Here is a 22,224-nt window from a genome sequence, read left to right on the forward strand (position 1 = left end):
CTCTCCCTCTGTCCCTTCCCACTTTGCACTCTCACTCTCTCTCTCAAATAAATAAATCTTAAAAAAAAAGTGAACAAAGATCTTTTTCCTAACTTACGGGAAATGGAAAACAAAGGAAAGGATGAGAAAATGACAATTAAAGAAGGTGGCAGGAGAATGAAAGGAAATCATACAAAATTACTTTCTGTGTATGAAATACATAAATTAAGTAAATGACAGTCCAGTGTAGTGGCTATAGAACAGACTCTGGAACCAACTTGGTTTGAATCCTGGCTGTCAGTAGATCTCTGTGTGACTGTGTGCCTCAATTTCCCCATCTTTAAAATGGGTATAATAATGGTATCTACCTCATAGGGAGCTATGAGGATTAAATTAGTTCATATTTGTAACACTGACAGGCACAAAGTAATTGCCTCAAAAATGATGGTTAGGCTTTCATACATACTCATGTATGACAAGAAACATGCCAGAATGCTAGCAGATGTTAACTCCATGTGGTGGAAATATGGCTTTTTAAATAGAATAAACCCTCAACTTCCACACTTTTGTAATCAAAGAAAAGTGGTAGAAATTAATAACATCAATCAGAGGACAACAGGTGCTTGACAATTTACTATGTGTTGGTATATTAATAGGATGTTCCAGTAGCAAACCCTCTGTTACCTAAGCCTGTTCCTCTTAGTATTTCATTATAAAATATGTAATATTTATCAATATATATCAATAATGTAATTAATGACACAAATATAATTAATAAAAGAGTAAAGCTAAAGTTAAAAGAATGAAGAGTGGTCAAGGATAAAAGAGCGGTAAGAATAGTTAGGGAGAGGAAACCCAACACGCTGAGCTTCCAACTTGGAGGCAGGAAGTATTTAATGAATTATGTAGGGATAAAGAATTATAGATTCCCGGTAACACATATTGAATGATACCATCATAATTACATGGTATCATAATTATCAGCTTATGAAGTGAACCGCTCTAAGCAGAACTAAAGACTCAAGAATATTACCAAAGTTAGCGCCTGAGAATACATTGCAGGAAACAATTATGTGTTAGCTGAAGACTGGACAAAATGATCTAATCGGACCTCCTCTCCCAACCCTCTAGATTCTCCCCCCAAGTTGTATTTCGGGATGATTTATGCCTCCAGTGCACTTGGCAGACATGATCATAATTCAACTCTTAATTCTTCGCTACCAAGACGCAATGAAGACATTAAGCAATGAAAGGTGGCAGCAACTTACTGGAAAGGAAGTGCTGGGATGCCGGCCCAAAGTCCCTGTGGGCTTCATGCAGCTGCCTGATGCGGTCCTCAACGGCCACCTGGGAGGAAAAGGAGAGAAGTGATGTTCTCTCATCACACATAATGAAGAGCAATTAAAACAATGTACCCTTTTTGGTAAGATCTTTCAGGCCTCGAAAGCTGGAACACTAAAGCAACAATTTATAACCCCGATTTTAATATCCGCTTACCAGAGACGGCCTCCGAGTCCCATTTTTATCAAACCGAGGCCAAACAAAAAAGATTTGCTTTCTTGATTATGTTAAAATGAGATTTTTTTTCACACTCTACTCATTGGCAGGCACAAATGAACTACTGCTCCAATGAGTACCATCAAAAATGCAAGCTCTAAATCCTCCATGCAAAGGTTAGGGAGCTTGTCATTCCCTGGTACACGCAATGGCTAAAGGAGCTCAGAAAGGGCATGTGTTTTGTCTTAGTCTGTTGTCTTTGGCTCATGTTTTTTGGAATCCTATTGATGATTGATGGATCACTGATAATTAACAAATAACCAATAGTTGATTAATACTTAAGTATCAAAGAAGTAGAGGCAAGGCTTAAATATGGGGTAACTACAGCGGAGATGATTTCAGTGTTTAGTAGACTTGAAAATTACAGGGAAGTATATCTTTAGGTGGCATGAAATAAAAAATCACCACTCTTTTTTTCCTAGTAGGTTTTTCTGTAATACATTGACAGCGTCCTGATAGCTTAGTGAATTCCACTCTGTGTGGGGAAAAAGGAAGAATTTTACGAGTGAAATGGTATACTTTGCCATCTGGCATTCTGCCAACTGGATATTAGTGGTGGCCCCAGGCCTGTAGGCTCCATAAATCTGGATCTTAATTTGGTTCTGAACAGCCCACGCTAAATAAGGGGTTGGTCAGCTCCTGCCCAGAGCCAGGAGAACTCAAGTGGGTTTGCTCCTATGGTGTAGATAATTCTCAAGAGATAAAATAGGTGTTAAACTGATCAGAAATCTGGCTCAGGTAATCCGTCTAAAGCAGACTCTGACCTTGCAACATTAGTCAAGGGCCTGGCATAGATCCAGAACAATCTTCTTTTTCCACCTTCTCCTAGCCTTGCCCATCTTTGCTAGGGCCAAATATTTGGCAAAGCATGTGGAGTTCCAAAAAGTGCAGGATTTGCTTCACTGTTATGCACACAAAAGCATGAAGAACACTTCAAGTCTCTGTTCCCAGCCGTATGACCCTGCACTACCGGCCAAACTCAATCTGTCCGGCCCACCATATTCCATCCAGTGTAAACTTGTCTGACTTGTTCCTGCTGCTCCTCCTCTCTAGGGTGCTCTTTGCCCCCTTCTCTTGCAGCTCAAGTCTTTTCTATTTTTATACGCCCCCTCTCCAGTCCCCCAGGGTTAGAAGTGAGTGCTTCCTCAGCTCCTCACAGCACAGTTTCTACTCGGGGCGCTTCTATCACACCATCCGTTTTAGTTGCATGGACATGAGTATCTCCTGTGATCCACTGTGGGCTCCTTGACAGCCGAGGCCATTCCTTGCTTACCTCTCTTCCCCTACACAACCCCTGGCAGGATGCCATGAATCTTGAACACAGTAAGCAGTAACAAAATTCTAACGACTAGTTGAGCAAACCATTGCGTATGTGTGATTGACAGGCATAGACAGACCGATGTGGGAGAATAAACCAGAATGTGTACTGACACTGACTGCATGCTGTTTGCCCCTGGGTATGTTGTTCTAACATTAACTTCCCTTATCTGTAAAATGGGACAACGATGTGACGTACCACACAGAATTTTTGTGGGAAATAGCTAAGACATGTCAAGTGTTTGTCCTGCTTTCTTTCACATGGTGATTACTCAATGAATGTTAGCAGCTACTGTTTTGTTGCTTTATGATTAACATATGGAGAGGAATAGGTTATCATGGGCAAGGCAATACATGCGACACAAAAAATGGCTAATATATATATATATATTTAAGATATGTTTATTTGAGAGAGAGGGTGTGTGAGTGGGGTGAGGGGCAGAGAGAGAGGGAGAAACAGAATCTCAAGCAGACTCCCTGCTGAGTGTGGAGCCTGACGCAGGGCTCGATCTGGGATCATGACCTGAACCAAAACCAGGAGTCAGATGCTCAACTGACTGTGCCACCAGGCACCCCCAAAATGGTTAATATTTATTAAATACTCTGTTCGTGGCAATATGAATTAACTTATTTAAGTTTCACAGTAACTTGGTGGTAAGAAGTCATAGTATCTGCCCATTTCACTGATACAGGAACTGAAGCATGAGAGGTTAAAAAACAACAATGACAAAATTTGACTAACTTTAAATAGTAAATTGGCAGATCCAGGATTCAAATTCATTCTGGCTCTTGCTCTTAACTGTTATTTACGGATTAAAGTTGAAAGGCAAGTATTTTATCCATATTTCATCTGCAGCTGGCCTTTCCATTTACTGAATACAGAAAAAAATCTGGTGTCCGTATCTATGAAAGTTTAGTCATTGGCATATTTTATGACCTACTGCAAGGTCCGTTCCTAGTCATAAAGAAGGTGATGCCATAAGATTATAGAGAACACATGCAAATGAATGTCTGGAATACATAATTGTTTCTAAATGCAGAATGGGTCATTTCATGAACAAATTCATCAAGAGATGATTGTGAATGTTTGGGGGTGGGGAAGATGGGATGAGGAGGCCACTGGGGAGTGGACAGTAATCAGAGATCTTTTCATGTCCTAAGAAAAAAAATCCCAAGGGAAACATGTGATCAAGGAGTGTAACTGTCACGGGTCCTGTCCCCTGGCAGTGATGTTGGGAGATTCAGAGCCACCAGGCGGAGGCAGCATCTGAGTCCATCAGAGACCACTCATCTCTGAAGCGTGCTTTCTTCTTATATAAGGAGACCTCCAGAGGGAGTTTCCAGTGTAGACCCAATATTGTCAGGAAATGAAAAGGAGACAGGAGTGAATTCCCATCCCTCTAACTCAAAGCTAAGAAAATGCATGAGAGAGACTGAAATTAAAAATGTGGCACAAAATGAAATGAAAAATTGAGGAAATGGTCTTAAAATAATGAAAGAATTAAGCATAAAATATTTCTTTTCACAGATTATCTTCAGAGAAAGGTATTGCATGCATTGAATGCATAAGTGAATAAACAAAGACATTGTACTCAGAAAGAGGAAAACTTTGAAGGCACAGCGTAGCTACCAAAGAACAAAGGCACTTTATTCTGTAAGCAATTAGGCAAGGAAATGAAATTTGATAAACTTTTGCAACAGTAAGCTCCATGCATCGGACCTTTCCAACTGGCCGTGTTTTGAGCTAATATCAAGTACTATATACAGATGAGGGAGCAAAAGCCACACGTGATACACTAGCACCTTGCACGCTGGCACTATTCCTTCTTTACTCGGTTAATTCTCTGTTCATTTGACAAGTATTTGTTAAACCCGAAAGAGACACACAAGGAACAGATGCTAGAGTCTCTGGTCTTTGGACAATAAAGGTTTGGAGGTGAGGAGGAGGGACAGGCTGAGGAAAGGCCTGGGGCAGAACTCGGCTGTTGTAGAGGATGGTGAGGTCCCGTGAGCTAGGTGTCTCAGAAGCAGAAATCCAAAGCAAGGCATTCCAGACTCTGAGGCTCAGCATTTCCCTGGCAAGGCCAAGGGCACCGGGAAGACTTCTGTGCAGGGACTCACGATTTGAGAAAGCAGCTCAGGTTTAGGCAGTTGAGTCTGTCAGTGAGGCCTGAAACAGAATCAAGAGGGACCTGGAGGCTGAGACCAGGGGGAGGCTGTTGCTCTCACCTAGGTGTGGGGTGACATGAGTTCAATTAAGACTGTGTGGCCTGGAGTGGGAGAGAAGGTGCAGATGAGGAGGTATTCTGAAAGAAGGAAGAACGGATTACTTTTGGTGTTGGAGCTTCATTTTGGAAGAAGCAAACAGAACTCGTGTGTTTGCAGTGGGGAAGACTGGGAGGATAAGGATATTGCTGATGGAAATATGGAAATTCCAAAGGGGGGGATGGCATATGGCTGGATGAATTCATATGGGATGTGATGCATTTGACTTAACAGTGAGATTTTAACTGGAGGTGTTGAGTAGAGCCAGTTGGAGATGAGCAATTTGTCTCAGTCATTAAAGGAAGCAAAGGCAGTGAGAATAAAAGGGGTAGGGGATTGAGCATTAGAAGGTCAGCAGGGTAGGAGGAGCCAAAGGAGTATAACTAGAATTCTTCAAAGAGATAGGAAGAACCCAATTTCTTCTGAACTAACAGGCAATATCTCTCTTTCCTTTTTTTTTTTAAATGATTTATTTATTTTGGGGGGGGAGGGGCAGAGGGAAAGGGAGAGGGAGAATCATCAGACTCCCCACTGAGCGTGGAGCCTGACATGGGGCTGGATCCCACGACCCCGAGATCAGACCTGAGCTGAAATCAAGAGTTGACAGCTTTACCGACTGAGCCCCCCAGGCGCCCCGATCTCTGTTTCCTTTTATAAAAAGAAATATAACAACTTTTGGGAAGCATACATCCTGTTTCTACTATTAGATCATAGATCATGAAAACTTAAAACTGGAAGAATCGTTGTCTATTGATACACAAGGGTCTATTCTTTAGAGCTATCCCAGATGGGCAAGAAACTGCCATCTGCTCCTTGAGTACTCATAATCTAGCTTGCAGTATTCCTCAGTAAAGTCATGTCAGAGAAAATAAAAAATATATATGTATTTTAAAAAATATAAATATATATAAAATACATAAAATTATATAAAATATATATTATAAATTTTATAAATTATAAAATATATAAAATATAAAAAGAATATATTAAAATATATATATTTTTAAATAAATAAATATATTTTATATATGCTCCATGAAGGCAGGGACATATCTTTCTTTCCCTACTATATCCCCACTGACTAGCACAGTACCTGGCATATAGCAGATACTCTTATTATTAGTTGAAAGAATTAATGTACGGTTTATTCAAGAAGTGTTACCCTAACAACTGCATTTTGCATGAAAAATTCCCTATTGTGTGATTCCCGGCACAATTTTTGGAAAGACCTCCCCTACCGCCCTCCCCCCTTTCTTCCCTTCCGTTTTGGTGATCAAAGTTTAAAAAAGAAAATCATTTAGATTTATTGGGCCTACAATACTGGACTCAAAAAATTTTAAAGTAATAATGTGCAAGGCAAATCAAGAGCCCAAATCTCCTTCCTGTTTGTTTTGTTCTAATTTTTAAACAATCATATTTGAGAGCTTTGAGGACTATATATAATTCTCCTTTGCTTTCTCATTTCAGATGAGTTCTGTAGGCAGTGTACTGCTTGCACAGACCTCCCTTCTTTCATGCCTTTAAGAAATGTTTCTTCATTCATTCAAAAGATACTTACTAGAATGCAAGCTACTTGCCCATGAAGACACAGACCTTGATTATCTTATTCATAGTTTAGCACAGTGCCTAATTCCTAGGAGATGGTCAATAAATATTTGATAAATGTGATGAATGAAAAGACTTTTTGAGCTCCTGTTATCTGTTAGGTGCTGTACTCAGTATGATTATGGTAGACCAGAGAGCAAAATTGTGGGGATAAGGAATGAACACCAAGTCATTCAACTAAATTATGATAACACATTCTATTCCCAGCTTTGACTATTTCCCAAAGCTCAGTCCATTCCTCTGTGTGTTTTGAAGGATGTCCTTATTTCATTTTTTCCTCCAAATTGCTTTAAGTCATAAAGAGAAGAAAAAGGAGAGATCACAACATTATGGCTCCAAGAAATGATTTCAAGTAAGTTTATCTAAATGCAAATGTTACTTAACTTTATTTTCAATTCTCAAGGCCTTCCACTTTTTCTTTTGACTTGTTAATCACTTTTATGTTTTCATTTTCACTGGAGGTTTAAGGAGAGCCAAGGGGTCCGTCTTGATGTAGGAAGACACGACTCAACAGCGTGGTTTCTACCTAGCGTCCAAGCGTTCTAACTGGCAATTCATGTTGCGATCGTGTTTACCCCAGTCTTGGGAAAAGATGTACCTGGGCACGTACATTTCCATTTTCTGGCTTTCAGTTTGTCTAGACCTTTGCTAAACGTCAATGAACATGCAAGAACCAGACTGCACACCTATACTAATGAGCCCGTAAAAGAACCCCCAAAACAAAAACCCTCTCTTTGTGCTGTGATGATAGCGAATGAACCACGCACACATACACAAATGACTCTCTATGGTCTATTCATGACTTTTTTCCTAAAACTTTACAGTTTGTACAGTTTTCTGTATTCATGTGCCTGTATTGGGGAGGTCTTCATAATTCATTCTCACTTCCACATCCCTACTTGTAAAACTCATAAATAAATGCCCAATCATTATGCTGGAAACTCTCTTGAGATTTATTACAGTTTCAGTTAAAATCCTTTTAACTAATTATAATCCTTTTCAGTTAAAATCCATTGTTCTAACTCTGATTTGAGTCGTGACTGAAAAAAAATGGTCTGAGACAAGGTTTGGAATGAGAGCTTGTGATAGGTACAGCACAGTGGCAAAACCATCCAGGCTTGTTGAATGCAAAGATCAGCTGAGTTCTCTTTTCCTTCAATTTATTTATGTGTTTTCTTGACATTGAGACACCTTTGAGTTAAAGAGTTTCTTGCGATTGACTTCAGAATAGATCATGGGGAAGCAACCAGCGCTAACACAGTGCTCACTCTGAGTAGGATCATAATTATTAGTTGATTTGGGGTGATTTATAGCATGGATGCTAACGGGTGCCATCTGAGACCATCGTTCATCCACTTCTCTTTATGTTCCTCTCTCAGAGATTTTTTTCCCCCTTCTCTTTCATAGTTCTGTGTTGATTCCTTCCTTCTTAATCTCTGATTCCTTTTTTTATTCTCTGATTTCCCTTGCTTTTCTCCTCCATTCACCTCTCCACCTCCCACCAGCCCTCCCCAGCTGCGTTCTGTACAACATACCAGAAGAGCGCACAGACTCCGCAGCAATCAGAGCCTAAAATGAAAGGGCTGTGCGCCTCTGCCAGACAGGTGAGGCGTGATGTCAGTGGGAGCCTAGCCTAGAGCCAGCTGAAGGGCAGCAGAACTTGCTATCCCCAAACATGCCCCTATGGCATAAGAATTATTTAAGTTCGTTAGTTTTTAAGAAACAGCAGACACTGGAGAAGCCCTGAAACCTGCAGAAGTTACATTGTGTAAAAGAAATTTACATTTATAAGGGAAATCTGCATCTTAAGGATGTCTCCATCCCCAGAAAGAATGACTAAATCTCTAGAAACCCTTATCAATGGAAAAAGCAAAATTGAAATCTGCATAAGAGCATTACCCTTGTTTATTGTGGTTTTCCTGGCCACCCCACTAACTGCATCTGCCCGCCCCCAGCCCCCAACATCTTTCTTTTGTCTTTAGCTACAAGTGGTATTAGAGGTGGTGGCTTGAACCATTTCAGAGAGTTACTCAGTTTTCCTAGGTCTCTCCCTTGTATACATGTTATTTATCTTCTGTTTCCTTTTCTCCTGCTCGTCTGTCTTTTATTACAGGAGGTCTCTGCTATGAACGTAGAAGGATAGAGGAAAAATTTTATTTCCTCCCCCACACAGCCCATGGCTTCTCCAGGAACATGAGTCCTCTCGTTCTGATGGACTCCTCCATCCACTGGAAAGCACAGGAGGACAAACACCAAGTTCTCTCCCCAATGTTAACAAACTATAGAAATGATCCCTGTTAAACCTTCAGCTTTCCCCTCACTGATTTCTCACGTGCACCTTTGAAGTGTGTTTATTGGTTCTCATGCTCATGCAACTGCCTCATTCTGTGATAACGGAGTCAGGTTTTATCAACATTAAGTTGACTTCAGAGACTCAAGTACCTTCAGGGTATCACTAATTTTAATTTAGAAAAGCAGCAATCAGCCTCATATCCTGCTTCATTTGTCAAACTCTTTCGTTTTGGTTACATCTACAGACTGTGAGGGAAAAATGTGATGGGAAGGGAAGAGATCATAGGAAGTATTTCTTCTGCATGGTTTTTTCTGGGGGGGGTCTCAAAGAGATAAAAGTTGGATTACTCTGCTTGGCTGATGTAACTGGATGCAGATTTTATCTTAAAAAATAGGTTCCCTTTTAAAAGCTTTCCTAATGTATGTCATAATTTGCAGCAGGAACTAAAGTCAAGTGGCTCGCACCTTGCAACACCATTACATTAAATCATTTGCATATCAGCCTCTGCTGTTTGTTCTTGAACTTTTATTTATTCCGTATTTGGAAGATATCATTCTCACAGAAATTTCCTGAGGCCATTGTCGCATTCCTTCCAGGGGCATTTTGGGCCACAAGCAGCATAAGGCTCACATGGTAATTACATAATTATCCCTCCTGGTATTAGCACACAGGAGTGTCCCCCAGGACCAGAAGTGGCAATCTGAAATAATTATCAGGGGACTATATCAGGACTGGTATCATCTGAAAAAAGCCAACCTATATAGCTATTAGCAAATTCATACTGAAATATGAAATCAGGAAGACAAATGAAAAAAATACACCACTAGTAATTGTACATTTTTTTCCTGATGAAACTCTTCTATTTTGGGCAATGATACACTGGTAGATTTTCAGTTTGTTCTACTAGTCACCTTGATAAATAATGGTCGGCAGGAAGAATTTGCTCAAACATGTACATAACTCTCCTTAACCAAGGAAATCCACATTCCCTATGTCCCACACTACCTGCAGCATTTCCAAAGCTCCCTGACCTTGACTCCCTTCACAATCAGTTTGACCGCATATCCGAGAACCTTGTCTGCCAGGAGCCCCTGTTTCCAGTTCCCAGCTCTCCTCTGGGCCACTGAAAAGCGCCTTTCTCTCGGCTCACGGAGGCAGAGCTGCCAAACCAGTATCAGGTCATTGGTTACAAATCAATGAATAGGAAGATCTCATCTACTGCACTTCGAAGTCCTCCAACAGTGGCTCCTTCTCGGTCCTCTGCATATCAGAAAACAAGGCACAAGCTAACTAAGGAAGGACACTTGAGGTTTTTTAACAAAGCTCAGACGCTGGTGCAATGCCCTTCTATTGTTTCTTGGTGTGGATTTGTCAGAACTGGAATTAAATTGGACACGTACTCACTCCCTCTGTCTCTAGTCTCGCTGCCTGCCTGGGCTTCTTTACACTCCTCAGGCTGAGCGCTCTCTCACCAAACCCCACTTCACCACACCTTCACCCCAACCCCGAGGTGGTTTATAATCTCCTTGAACAGTCCTAAGATTTCCTGGAACTATTGTAGGTATTTTCACTTCAAATCTAAAAGCTATTTTTTTTTAAATGTGGCTTTACATGGTATAGAAAACTACAGGGAAAAACATTCCCAAATACAGTGTGATCTTTCATAGGAGAAACAAAAGATCGAATTTCTAGGTCATCACGGAAGTAGGTATACTTCCTGGAGCAATGATCCCTTCACTAAAGCAAGAAATCCTAAAATCCATCAGGATATGTGCACTGTACCTTGACTTTCTTTTTAATCCTCAAGTGAAACCAAGACAGTAAAGTGTAATAAAAATGCATATAGCCCCAGGCTTTGTGCCTTAGCAAAGAGAGAAAAAATAAGCTTCTTGACTTAATATGTCTACTGTGAATAATCAGCCACTGCATTTTGGGATCTTGCTTTATAATCTTAACGTATAACAGTGAACTCCATGTTTGCGGTGTGACAAGAATAAAGGATTTTTTCGCTTTCTTTAAAAAAAAAAAAAACCATTTCCCCAGTTTCCCAAACCAGATACATGTGTCAACGTAAAAGAAATGAAACTAGGGGCTGTAATCTCTTGAGTTTTATTAATACACTTTTTTGCATCTTCCCTGAAGTTGTCAGTGAGGCGTGGGCAAGGTAAGGGAGGGACCCTGGGCTGCGCAATGATGTGGCTAACATTTGGCTCAGAGACCTTCTCAATCCCATTCCCAGATGTTCAGCCTGTCCTGTCCTGTCCAAGTCCCGGTTCTTTGCTGATTAATAAATGTTCCTAGGAAGATCAATGATTGCTCATAACAGGCTTCCAGTATCACAGCTGTGAATATTTGCATTTTAAGAGCAATTTTAATTAAATAATTAAGCAATTAATTACTCAAATACTTATTGAGTGCTTATAAGGCACTTCGCTAGGAGAGGAAGGAGAAAAAAATAAATAAGAAAACAAGGAGCCTATTTTTCATGAATTTATGGATTAGATATTTACAAATAGGCGTAACGAAGTGGTTTGGGAAAGACTTTAATGTACCCCAGTCACTCTCTGCTTTGACCGTGTATCACTACTACCTGAGAAATTTCTAAAAAACAGATTCTTAGCTTGTCTCTAGAATTTCTGACCTAGTCCACTTGCCACTGGGGCTTGAGAATCCACACTTTCTTTAAAGCTCCACCAAGGACTCTGATGTATAGCCTACTTTGGAGCCACGAGTGTAGTGGAAAGGCCACTAGTTCTATGGGGCAGGAAGACCTGAGTTAGAATCTCTTACTAGCTACCTGACCTTCTGCATCTCATCTAAGTGTCTATGGGCCTTAGTTTCCTCATCTCGAAACAGAAGTACTGAATACCAGCAACAGTGACAATAGTCACAGCAGCTAACATTTATAAAGCTTTCACTATGTTCCCAGGGCTGTGTTAACAGCTTTATAGGTAGACTGTGCATTTAAGCCTCTCCTATCAGAAAATAAACTTGATGATAGACTGCGTGGAACGTGTTAATGAAGGAAGTTGCTTTAAAGCAAGGCCTTCAAAGTTGGGTAAGAGTTTGATGGGCAAAAACAGATGAAAGGATCTATGTGGCAAAAGTAAAATGAACAATTTTTTTTTTTTGGCTCTAGTAAAGGCCTGGATGTAGAATATAAACAGAGGGAGGGCTGAATAATGTAAGGCTGGAAATGTAGCTGGAAGTCAGACCAGAGCAGTACTTGTCTGTCAGCTTTAAGAACAGAGACTTTGTCTTTTATGGGAAGGCATGAAAATATTTTTCAAAATAATTAAAATTTTCATTACTTTTACTGCATTCACATGACAACGAAATTCAAGAAAACAAACAAATGAAAGAAATGNATAATTAAAATTTTCATTACTTTTACTGCATTCACATGACAACGAAATTCAAGAAAACAAACAAATGAAAATCTTTAAAAACCAGTGTCCCTTTTCCCACATCTGACTAGCCATCTTGCTTCCCATCCTGGTGGCAACTATGTAACATTTTCATATTTTACATTATTTTTATCAATAAAGAAATACCATGGTCATTGGGGCGCCTGGGTGGCACAGCGGTTAAGCGTCTGCCTTCGGCTCAGGGCGTGATCCCGGCGTTATGGGATCGAGCCCCACATCAGGCTCCTCCGCTATGAGCCTGCTTCTTCCTCTCCCACTCCCCCTGCTTGTGTTCCCTCTCTCGCTAGCTGTCTCTATCTCTGTCAAATAAATAAATAAAATCTTTAAAAAAAAAAAAAGAAATACCATGGTCAGAGCGGTGTTCTAGGATGAACTGAAGCATGGAACAGGTGTAGAAAGGATAAGTGGCCAGGGAGCAAAACAAGAGCTGGTATGATAGCTGGTAAATGTAAGGGGAACAGGCTTTCATCCTACGTGACAAGGACATGTGTATGAATCAGAACGGACCACTGGTTTTGTTGAGCCAGAGCTTGATAGGATAACCCAGAGCAGTCAGTCAAGAATGGCTGAACAAAGACTAGATGGAATGATGGAAAGATTCCAAGGGGAGTGGGAGCGAATTCTCAAAGCCCCCTCACATCATTCGTGCTGATGTTAACAAGATCCCTACTGTGGGTGGGACAGAAATACTGTATCTGACTAAAAAAGATGACCTATAAAGCATGTCACAGCATCTGTTACAAAGGAAGCACCGAGCAAACGGTAGCTGTTACTTATTTGGGTTAAAAGGTGTGGGTCACAGCAGAATCAGAGTGGGTGAATTTGGCAGACACATCGCTGGGGGAAGTTCCATGTCTATCTTGCCTCTTTTATCATTGAGACACAGGTAGGCCAGTTGGGACAGCTAGGTGATTTCTCTCTCTTAGCAGAGCCTAAACAAGTCTAGAGTGGAGAGCATGAGAGGTGAGCTCAAGAACCAATTATTCCACAAGCATTCTCGAGAGTGCTGTTAGATACACGGTGCTGTGTGTTCATGTTGTGTGTGGTGGCAGAGACGGAACACGAGACACTCCTGCTCTCCAGAACCTGTGTCTTGTGTGAAGAACACTGTCCAATGGAGAAATCAAACTCTTTATGTGCCCGTCTCTGTGTTACGGACCAATAAGAAGTGAGAAAGCCGTAGGGCCTAGAACAACCCTGGAGGCTTCATGACGCGGGTGACATACCCACATCAACCCAGAGTCTATGTAGCTTAGCAATCCACATCCGCTGAGGAGGAGTGTTTAACAGGCATTTTGTACGCCTTTCCTGACATCACCTTAATGGATTAAAGATTCCCGAGCCTACAAATACTTTTGCTTATACTGTTGATTTTTTCTTTTATTTTGGTAAGCAAACAATTCATCACTCTTCTCCCTTCTTTTAAGCATCTCACATTTGTTTGCAAAGAGCTTTCGAAATACAGTGATTATAATGGTTTGTTTTCTTGTCTTTTCTTCACTGTGTCACAATTGATTTTTTCATGGCTATGTGAATATACACGGTTGGATATAAATCATTCAATGATTTTGTGTTTAGGTAAAAATAGTGGGTTTTACTCAAGTAAAGAGCTGATATCATTACTGCGCCTCCTTGAAAATGATTTTATTGCACTGATGACAAAGTTTCTTCCGGACTTTTCTAAAGTAATGTTAAACCTCATTCATACAACTTTGAACATCTAGTCCTTGATCTAGGATTGAACACACATTTCACATCTTGGAAAAAACTTTTTTTTTTGTTAGCTGATCTTTTTATCCCTTCAGGCATTAACCAGTCTTTTTATTTTCCAAGCAGCAGTTCTGGAGCTAAATTCCCTGAAGGCTAAAGCATCTACTGGATGGTTCAAAACGTATAGTGCTAAAACTTTGCTTTTGTTGTGTTATTTTTTAGTAGAAATCCCACAAAGAAAACTATGTTCTTGCATAGGAAGACATACTGCAATAAATTTCCACAGATTTCACTCTAATTTGGAACTTTCAATATTCCCTCTGAGCTGGCACTGACATCCAGCTCTGTAATATGGGCAAAAGAGAGAATACATCAGACAGAGTAAACTTCCAGAGTAAACAAATCTCCGGTTCAGGGATATTTAAACAGATCAGAAACAAAGTAGTATTTTAAAATAATACTTTCATAAGGCAATTTATATGCTAATCACTGATGATTTCCCTTCTGGTCACCAATGCAGACTTTAAGGACATTTCATACTAAATGGTACGTAAGTTGGGGCACCTGGGTGGTGCAGTCGGTTGAGCATCCGGCTCTTGGTTTTGGCTCAGGTCGTGACCTCAGGGTCATGGGACTGAGCCCTACATCAGGCTCCACGCTAAGTGTGGAGTCTGCTTGGGTTTCTCTCTCTCCCTCTCCTGCTGCCCCTCACCCCATGCCCATGTGTGCTCTGTCTCACTCTAAAATAAATAAATCTTTCTTTTCTCTTTTTTTTAAAAGATTTTATTTATTTATTTGACAGAGATAGAGACAGCCAGTGAGAGAGGAAACACAAGCAGGGGGAGTGGGAGAGGAAGAAGCAGGCTCTTCGCTAAGCAGGGAGCCCCATGCAGGGCTCGATCCCAGGACTCTGGGATCATGCCCTGAGCTGAAGGCAGATGCTTAATGACTGAGCCACCCAGGTGCCCCCTAAAATAAATAAATCTTTCTTAAAAAATAAATAGTATGTAAGTTAAGCCAAATTAATATCAGTCTTACAAACCTATTTTTTCAAAAATCCAGGATTTAAACTTTTCACTAATTCAATCTAGCCTTTCTGTCCAAAAGTTAAACAAGTTGGATAGAATCTCAGGAACAAGTATCGAGAGATTCAAATAAGAACAATACAGTCATCATTAAGAATTCATCAGAGGGAAAGGGTTTTCATGGCATCTCTTACTACATATTGGCACGTAAGGTAGCTTTATCTAAAATGCAGCATTTCTCGACTTGGAGATTATTAGCATTTTGGACCAGATAATTCTTTGTTGTTCTATCCAGTGCATTCGGGAGCGTCTGGCAGCATCCCTGACCTTTATGCACTACAAGCCAATAGCACAACCTCCCCAGTTTTGAACAACGTCTCCAGACATTGCCATGTATATAAGAGCCAAAAATTGCCTCTGGTTGAGAACCACTGGTCTATATTAACCCTCACTCTATAATTCTTATATATACACGTGATGATTTTGATATTTGAAATAAGACCTCAGGTCCATTCCATCACTCTGTCCCATCACTTTAACTAGTGGGGATGGAAAATTAACAGTCCCAAGTCATATAGAGACTATCAGATCGGCCTAATTCAAAATCCCTTTAAATGGCAGTGTTGGCTCTGGAGCTCCCCATGGGGCTGGCATGGACTTCCTAAGATCTGCATAGTGACTTAATGGCTCCCTCTGCCCAATCCTGCTTCTTCCCCTTTTTCTTCACAGGTGTTGTTCTCCAATAAATCTGTCTTGGCATCTGCTCCCCAGAGGACCCAACCTGCAACATCAATCAATCCATCAGTCAAAGCATTCCATTCTCTCAGCCTAGATGGGCACTCTGTCTCCATCTGAGCCACTCAGAGTCAGGCCCCCAAAGTTTCTCAACTCTGGGGTCAGAGTAGCTCTGTCTCTATCCTGCTGGGGATGTGGAGGATGCTCAGAGATCACAAAGGGGCCTGCAGCAGTGTGGCTGCCTGAAAACCACTGCCACTAGCACCAGCCTCTGTTTTTTTCTTGACTAATGTTAGCTTTCTGCCACAGCCAAGAGTCCAACCTAATACACTCTATAATAAAGGGGGAACCTACAGAAACATTTGAGAAAATTAACACTGAGCCTAGAAGTTGTTATAAATGAACTCAGGACAATAACTATTAAGATCCAGGTATACAAGTTGTTCAAGAATTACGAAGCGTTCCGCCTTCTTAAATCTAAAGACACTTCATAGAAGGTGGGAGAGGCAGAATTATATCCATTATAGCATAATGATTCTACCAACTGCTGCATTAATTCTCTGAAGATTTTCTCTAATCTCAGCACGGAGAAATAGTGGTTATTGAATAGAGCATAGCAGCTGCTACAAGGTCGTCAATGCATATTAGGCTCTATTTCCTAGCAGAAGACTTCGCGCAAATGTGTGTGTACTCCTACCCAGCACATCCCACCCCTTCCCATTTCCTGTTCCTCGTTGCTAATCATTAGGAAAAAAGAACATTTACACGAATATAATATTTGATTTGATATCTCTCAGGCTTGAGCATATTTCAATATATGGGCATTTAAGACTGAAGTTGCCCATTTCAGTATTTTTTTTAAATAGATTTCTTTGAAAATTCAAAGCCACATTTGTCCACTCCAAGTTTTTGAAAAGCGTCTGGAACTGCTGGGGATCATTAGTGGGAGCTGGATCTTCAAAGGAGTTTCTGTGTTAGGAAGAGGTACTTGGACGTTTTAGCTAAGCTGCTGAGCACCTGGGATTTGGTCAGTTGAAGGGGTGTTAGCTTTAAGTTTTTTTTTAGATTACAGATAGAAGAGATATCATCTAGTATTTGTTCCCCCCCCCACTTATCTCACTTGGCATAACTTCCTCAAGATCCATTCATGTTGTTGCAAATGGCAGAAATTCCTTCTTTCTCAAGTCTAAAGAGTATTCTATAAGGGGATAGGGGAATGGCAAAAATGGTGTTTAAGGGCACATACCTGCAATTAGTAGATACCTGAGTGCTGGAGACCTAATACACAGTACAGTGATTACAGATGACAACACTGTATTCTAAACATTCAACTTGGTAAGAAAGAGATTTCAATTGTTCCTAGCGTTGTAACAAATGATCCTTACGTGATGCAGTAGACGTGTTAGCTAACACTACTATGGCCATCACACTGCTATAGAACTGTATCAAATCAGTATGTTACATATCCTAAACTTACACAATATTGCATGTCAAATAAAAAAGGTGTTAGTTGTTGACAGATCCTAATAGATCTCCCCTATTCATTTCTTTTAAAAGATTCTTTTAAGAGATTTGTATTATGGGCCCCATATTAAAATGAGGGCTTGGGCAGCTATCCCATTTTATTCTGTCTAGGAGAAGGTGCCTGACACTTTCTCCCATCGAGTTTCCATCAATAGTCAGCCATAGCACTGAAATATTCTTCGCTGCTTGGCTGGAGAGCTTAGTGTCTTGGTCATCTCTTCGGTTGCGTAGGGGACAGCAGCAACACACGTGGGGGGACGAGGCCACCCACATTATGCAGTGTATGCTTTCCAACTCTGTCATGCACACCAGTGGCCGGCAGGGACTTTTAAGAAGTAGAGAATTCTAAACCGGATTTTGAACATTGCGAGATTCCTGGAAACGACTCTTCTATTCTTTTTTCAAATGCCTATGACCAAAAGGCTTTCCGAATATTGTTTTAATTGCTGAAGGACCAAGTCATGGACTTCTTGAGTTTCTTTAGATGCTCATCATGTTACTTGGAGAGCTGGCATAGGGCCCCGATTTCTCAGGCTATATGCATCAGTGATGACACAACTGCAGGAACAGATGCAGAATGGCTGGAACAGAGGTAGGGAGAGAACAGTATCTCCAAGACTCTTGAATGTGGCTTTGAACCACGGTGGAACGCACTGAAAGGGGATTAGAATGTCACTGCGCACAAGGCCACTCTGTTATTCTTTAGGCTTCCCCACCCCCTCAAAGATCTTGAAAAGAGGAAATTAAGTAGAAGAGGAAGTCTGCAGTTGGCAGAGGTGAAAGGATCTCAAAATGGCTTAGAAGTTTTTCAGGACTCCGACTTTGTCTGGGTGAAGATGATGAAATACAGTTTGCGACTCACTCACTCCTTTTAGAAGCTTTTCACCTTCATGGTGATGGTTTGCATTTAATCTATATAACAATCACTGCATTTTCTCTCCGACATTCTTTTGTATTTGTGTGTGTTTTAGTCTATTCCTATCTCTCCTTGATTCTTTGTCTTCCATTCAAAGCCATTACTCTCCTCTTATTGCTGCATTTAATGGTTGCCTTCTGTTACAGTATAAATGCCTTTTTCTCCATCCATTTCTCTAAATTAGGGGGTCCTCTCCTCCTTTTCTATGCAGCAACCTCTCTGCAGCATGATGTCTTCACTTTTCCCCACTGTAGCCTCTTTTGTGATTGGCCAATAGCAAAATGAAACTTAGTAGAATCCAATTCTAAAAGCACTTTAGAAGGACGGAATCTTATCATTTACTCCCTGAATCACTGTCATCAGTACAGTTGGTGCAGAACGGTATTCCATTTTGGGGCTCATTGGATAAGTATGAGTTCAACTTGGCCATAAAATAACTGGGGAAAAATTTTGTTCCTTTCTTCCCGTATAGCTCAGAACTTTGTGATCGACCTTGCTTCTTTATTTCTAATTACATCTGATGGAAAAATAACATTTTTTCCCCATTTAAATTGTGTCTCTGTAGTGCCTAAGATTTTTCCTGGTCCTTTTATGAAGATCAGTACAATTTCATTTTCATTTTATAGATGATGCAGCTTAATTTTGGAAAATTAGACTACATGCCCAGGGAAGGACTCAACATTTCCAGAGAACCTAGCATTTTTTGTCTTCTAGAAGACTAAAATTAGATCCTGTTTTAATGACTGTCCCTGTGACATTAAGTTCTATGTAATGAAAATGTTTCCATGTTCCTGCTGACAGACCACTTACTACTATTTGCTGACGTGGGGCTGAGGAATTCTGACAATCAACAATAATAATTGTATAAACGTTAATGCTTACTGAGTGCTTGCTTTGTGCCAGGCACTGCGCAAAGTGCTTTATAATGATTAGTTCACATTTGATCTTCCCAGTAACCCCATGAGTTATGAATACAAATGCTCTAGGCGTACCAGAACGGTTCACATTTGGTGGTTGATTTAATAAAGATTTTTAAAAAACTGTCTGGTAAGCTCCTATAGCACTTGCTGCCCTGATTCTCCATACCACGCCAGTGACCCAAAGCCCGTCCTGCTTGGAATTCCTGTCTTATTACTGTTTTCCTGTGTATGGAGGAGAAAAATAAACAGGTCTTCTATTACTGACACGCGTAAGAAATGCTGCCATTGCCGATGCCGCGCTCCACTTTGGGGTTTTGTAGCAAACACCTCTGGTACTTGTCCACCCACCTCTGATTGCGGTGTCATCAGCTGTGAAGAGTTCCAGGCAAACCCAACCTCATCATGTGTGGCTAGCATCCCAACCCAAGAGTGAGCCCTGAGTCTTTCTGTTTTCTTCCTCAGTGGTTTCCGCCAATGTCGTGGGCGCTGGCTCCTGGGTGGACAATCACAGCCACAGGGGAGTTAGTGCTTTGGAAGCACCCCTCAACTAATGGGGGTCAGGAGCAAGTGGATAAAAGCTCTGGCTCTGCCTTTCAGGCTCTAGCTGCCTATATTCAGATGCATTTTATTCTGTACACTTCTCATGTGTTCCAGAAGATAGCTTAGCTTTCTTGTCTCACTTTTCTCACTTTCTCCTGCTTCTGAGAATCACACCCTAAATAAACTTCCTGCACCCAAGTCCTTGTCTCAATTCTGTGATGGGGTAACTGGAAGACACCAAGTCTTGGGACAGGCTTCACTTCCAATAAATGTGGACACTGGGAGAAAGCAGAGAGGAGCACTATTAAAAACAGAGTCTAGGTTGTTGACATGGAGAAACTTACTTCATCCCAAATTTAAGACCCTATTAGTCAATCAATAAATATTTATGGTAAGTCAGGCACGTGTTAGGTGCTGCTGCTGACGCTGGAGAGTTAATCCAGGGTCTGGTGGAAAGGCTCGCTGGAACTTGTGCGTTAGGGCAGCAGGGAACAATAGAAAGAGTTTAAAATAAGGAGAGCTACCTAATCAGATCTGACTTTCTGGAGGATTACTAGGGCTGCATTGCGCAGAAGGGATTAAGAAGCCAGACCAAAATCAGCCAGAAAAACCAGGAAGCTATTTAGCATTTGAGGCACAAGACGCTTGAGGCTGGGGCGAGGTATGGGGGGTAGCAGATTTGAGAGGTGCCTTCGGGGACAGAGCTGACAAGACTTAGTGATAGATAAGTATGTGAGATTTAAGGTAAGAGTGGATTCAGGGATAATGACTTGCGCAACTGCGTTTCTCTGCCTTGGGCAATTGGGTGAATGGTAGTGTTAACAAGAACAGTGAAATTGGGAAGGGGAAAATGTTGAGGATGGGGTGGGAGGAGGACAATGATGAGCTCGTTTTGGGCAGGTTAAGTCTGATGTGCTTGTGGAACATTCAGATGGTGCTGTCCAGGAGGCGTGGAAGGTGCTTGGACCCGGAAGCACGGAAAGAGGTAAGTTTGACTCTAGTTCAAAAATCAAGCCAGCCTTTCCAACAAATCGTGCTGGAGCAACTGGAAATCCGTATTCAAGAAATCCATCTCAACTTGTACTTCACGCTTTATACAAAAGTTAATTAAAAACGCACCACAGACGTACACGTCAGAGGGAATGTTATCAAGTATATAAAACAGGAGAAAGTCTCTGGGATCTAAGTTTAGGCAAAGAGTTCTTAGACTTGACACCAAAAGTATGATCCATGAAAGGGGGGAAAAAACCAACAAAAAATGGCTAATCCCAACTCACCAAAATTTAAAACTTTTGCCCTGTGAAAGACCCTGTGAAGGGGGTGGAAAGACAAGGTGGAAAATATTTGCAAAGCACAACACAACAAAGGACTATGATCTAATATATAAAAAACCTTGCAAACGCAACTGTCAACCCATTCAAATTAGAAAACAGATGAAAGACATTTTGCTGAAGAGGATATACAGACGGCAAGTAAGCCCATGAAAAATTGTTCAGCGCGCTGGCCACTAGCAAAATCCAAATTAAAACTGCAATGAGATATTCCTACATACATATCCGCATGGCTAAAATAAAAATAGTGACAATACAGGGCACCTGGCTGACTCAGTGGGTGGAACATGTGACTCTTGATCTTGGGGTTGTGAGTTCGAGTCCCATGTGGGGTGTAGAGATGACTTACAAAAAAATAAATGTATTTAAAAAAATAGTAATGCCACCAGATATTGGTGAGGATGCAGAGAAACTGAATTACTCATACACTGCTGGTGGAATGGGTCTAAACATTTGACACCTTATAAAACTAAACATTCAACTTTCATAGGATCCAGCACTTTCATTCTTGGGTACTTATCCCAGACAAATGAGAACTTATGTTCACACAAAAATCTGTACATGAATGTTGATATCTTTATTCCTAATACTTGGAAACTAGAACTGTCCCGGATGTCCTCCAAGGAGTGAATGCTTAAACAAGGGCATATCCAAATTACAGACTACTACTGAGCAATATGAAGGAACTATTGCTACATGCCGAAATTCAGATGAATCTCTAGGGAATTATACTGAAGGAAAAAGTGAATCCCTAAAGATTATATACCGTATGATTCCATTTATATAACATTCTTCAAAATCATAGAAATGGTGAGCAGATTGCTAGTTGCCGGGGGGGGGCAGGGGGTAGGGGGAGGCAAGGGGTGTTATCATAAAAGGATGATAGGAGGAATCCTTGTTGTGACAGATATGTTCTGTAAATGACTGTATCGATGTCAGTTTGCTGGTTTTGACATTGCACTACAGCTTTGCAAGATGTGCCACTGGGAGGAAGTGGGTAAAACGTACATGGGATCTCTCTCTACTTTTTCTTATAGCTCCATGTTAATTTATCATGATCTCAAAAAAAGGTTAGTTTT

At 40.9% G+C, this 22,224-nt stretch overlaps 1 protein-coding gene across 9 annotated transcripts in view; it reads right to left on the bottom strand.

Annotated features, from left to right (window-relative positions):
* Positions 1-22,224, bottom strand: part of DMD (dystrophin) — a 2,070,581-nt gene that overhangs the window by 229,091 nt on the left and 1,819,266 nt on the right. For all 9 annotated transcript variants that reach the window (XM_034649821.1, XM_034649815.1, XM_034649816.1 and 6 more), the window contains one exon: positions 1,248-1,326. In XM_034649821.1, coding sequence (XP_034505712.1) covers positions 1,248-1,326 — 79 coding nt within the window. The remainder of the gene's footprint in view (positions 1-1,247; positions 1,327-22,224) is intronic.

Source organism: Ailuropoda melanoleuca, chromosome X, assembly GCF_002007445.2.
Source record: "Ailuropoda melanoleuca isolate Jingjing chromosome X, ASM200744v2, whole genome shotgun sequence".
NCBI lineage: Eukaryota > Metazoa > Chordata > Mammalia > Carnivora > Ursidae > Ailuropoda > Ailuropoda melanoleuca.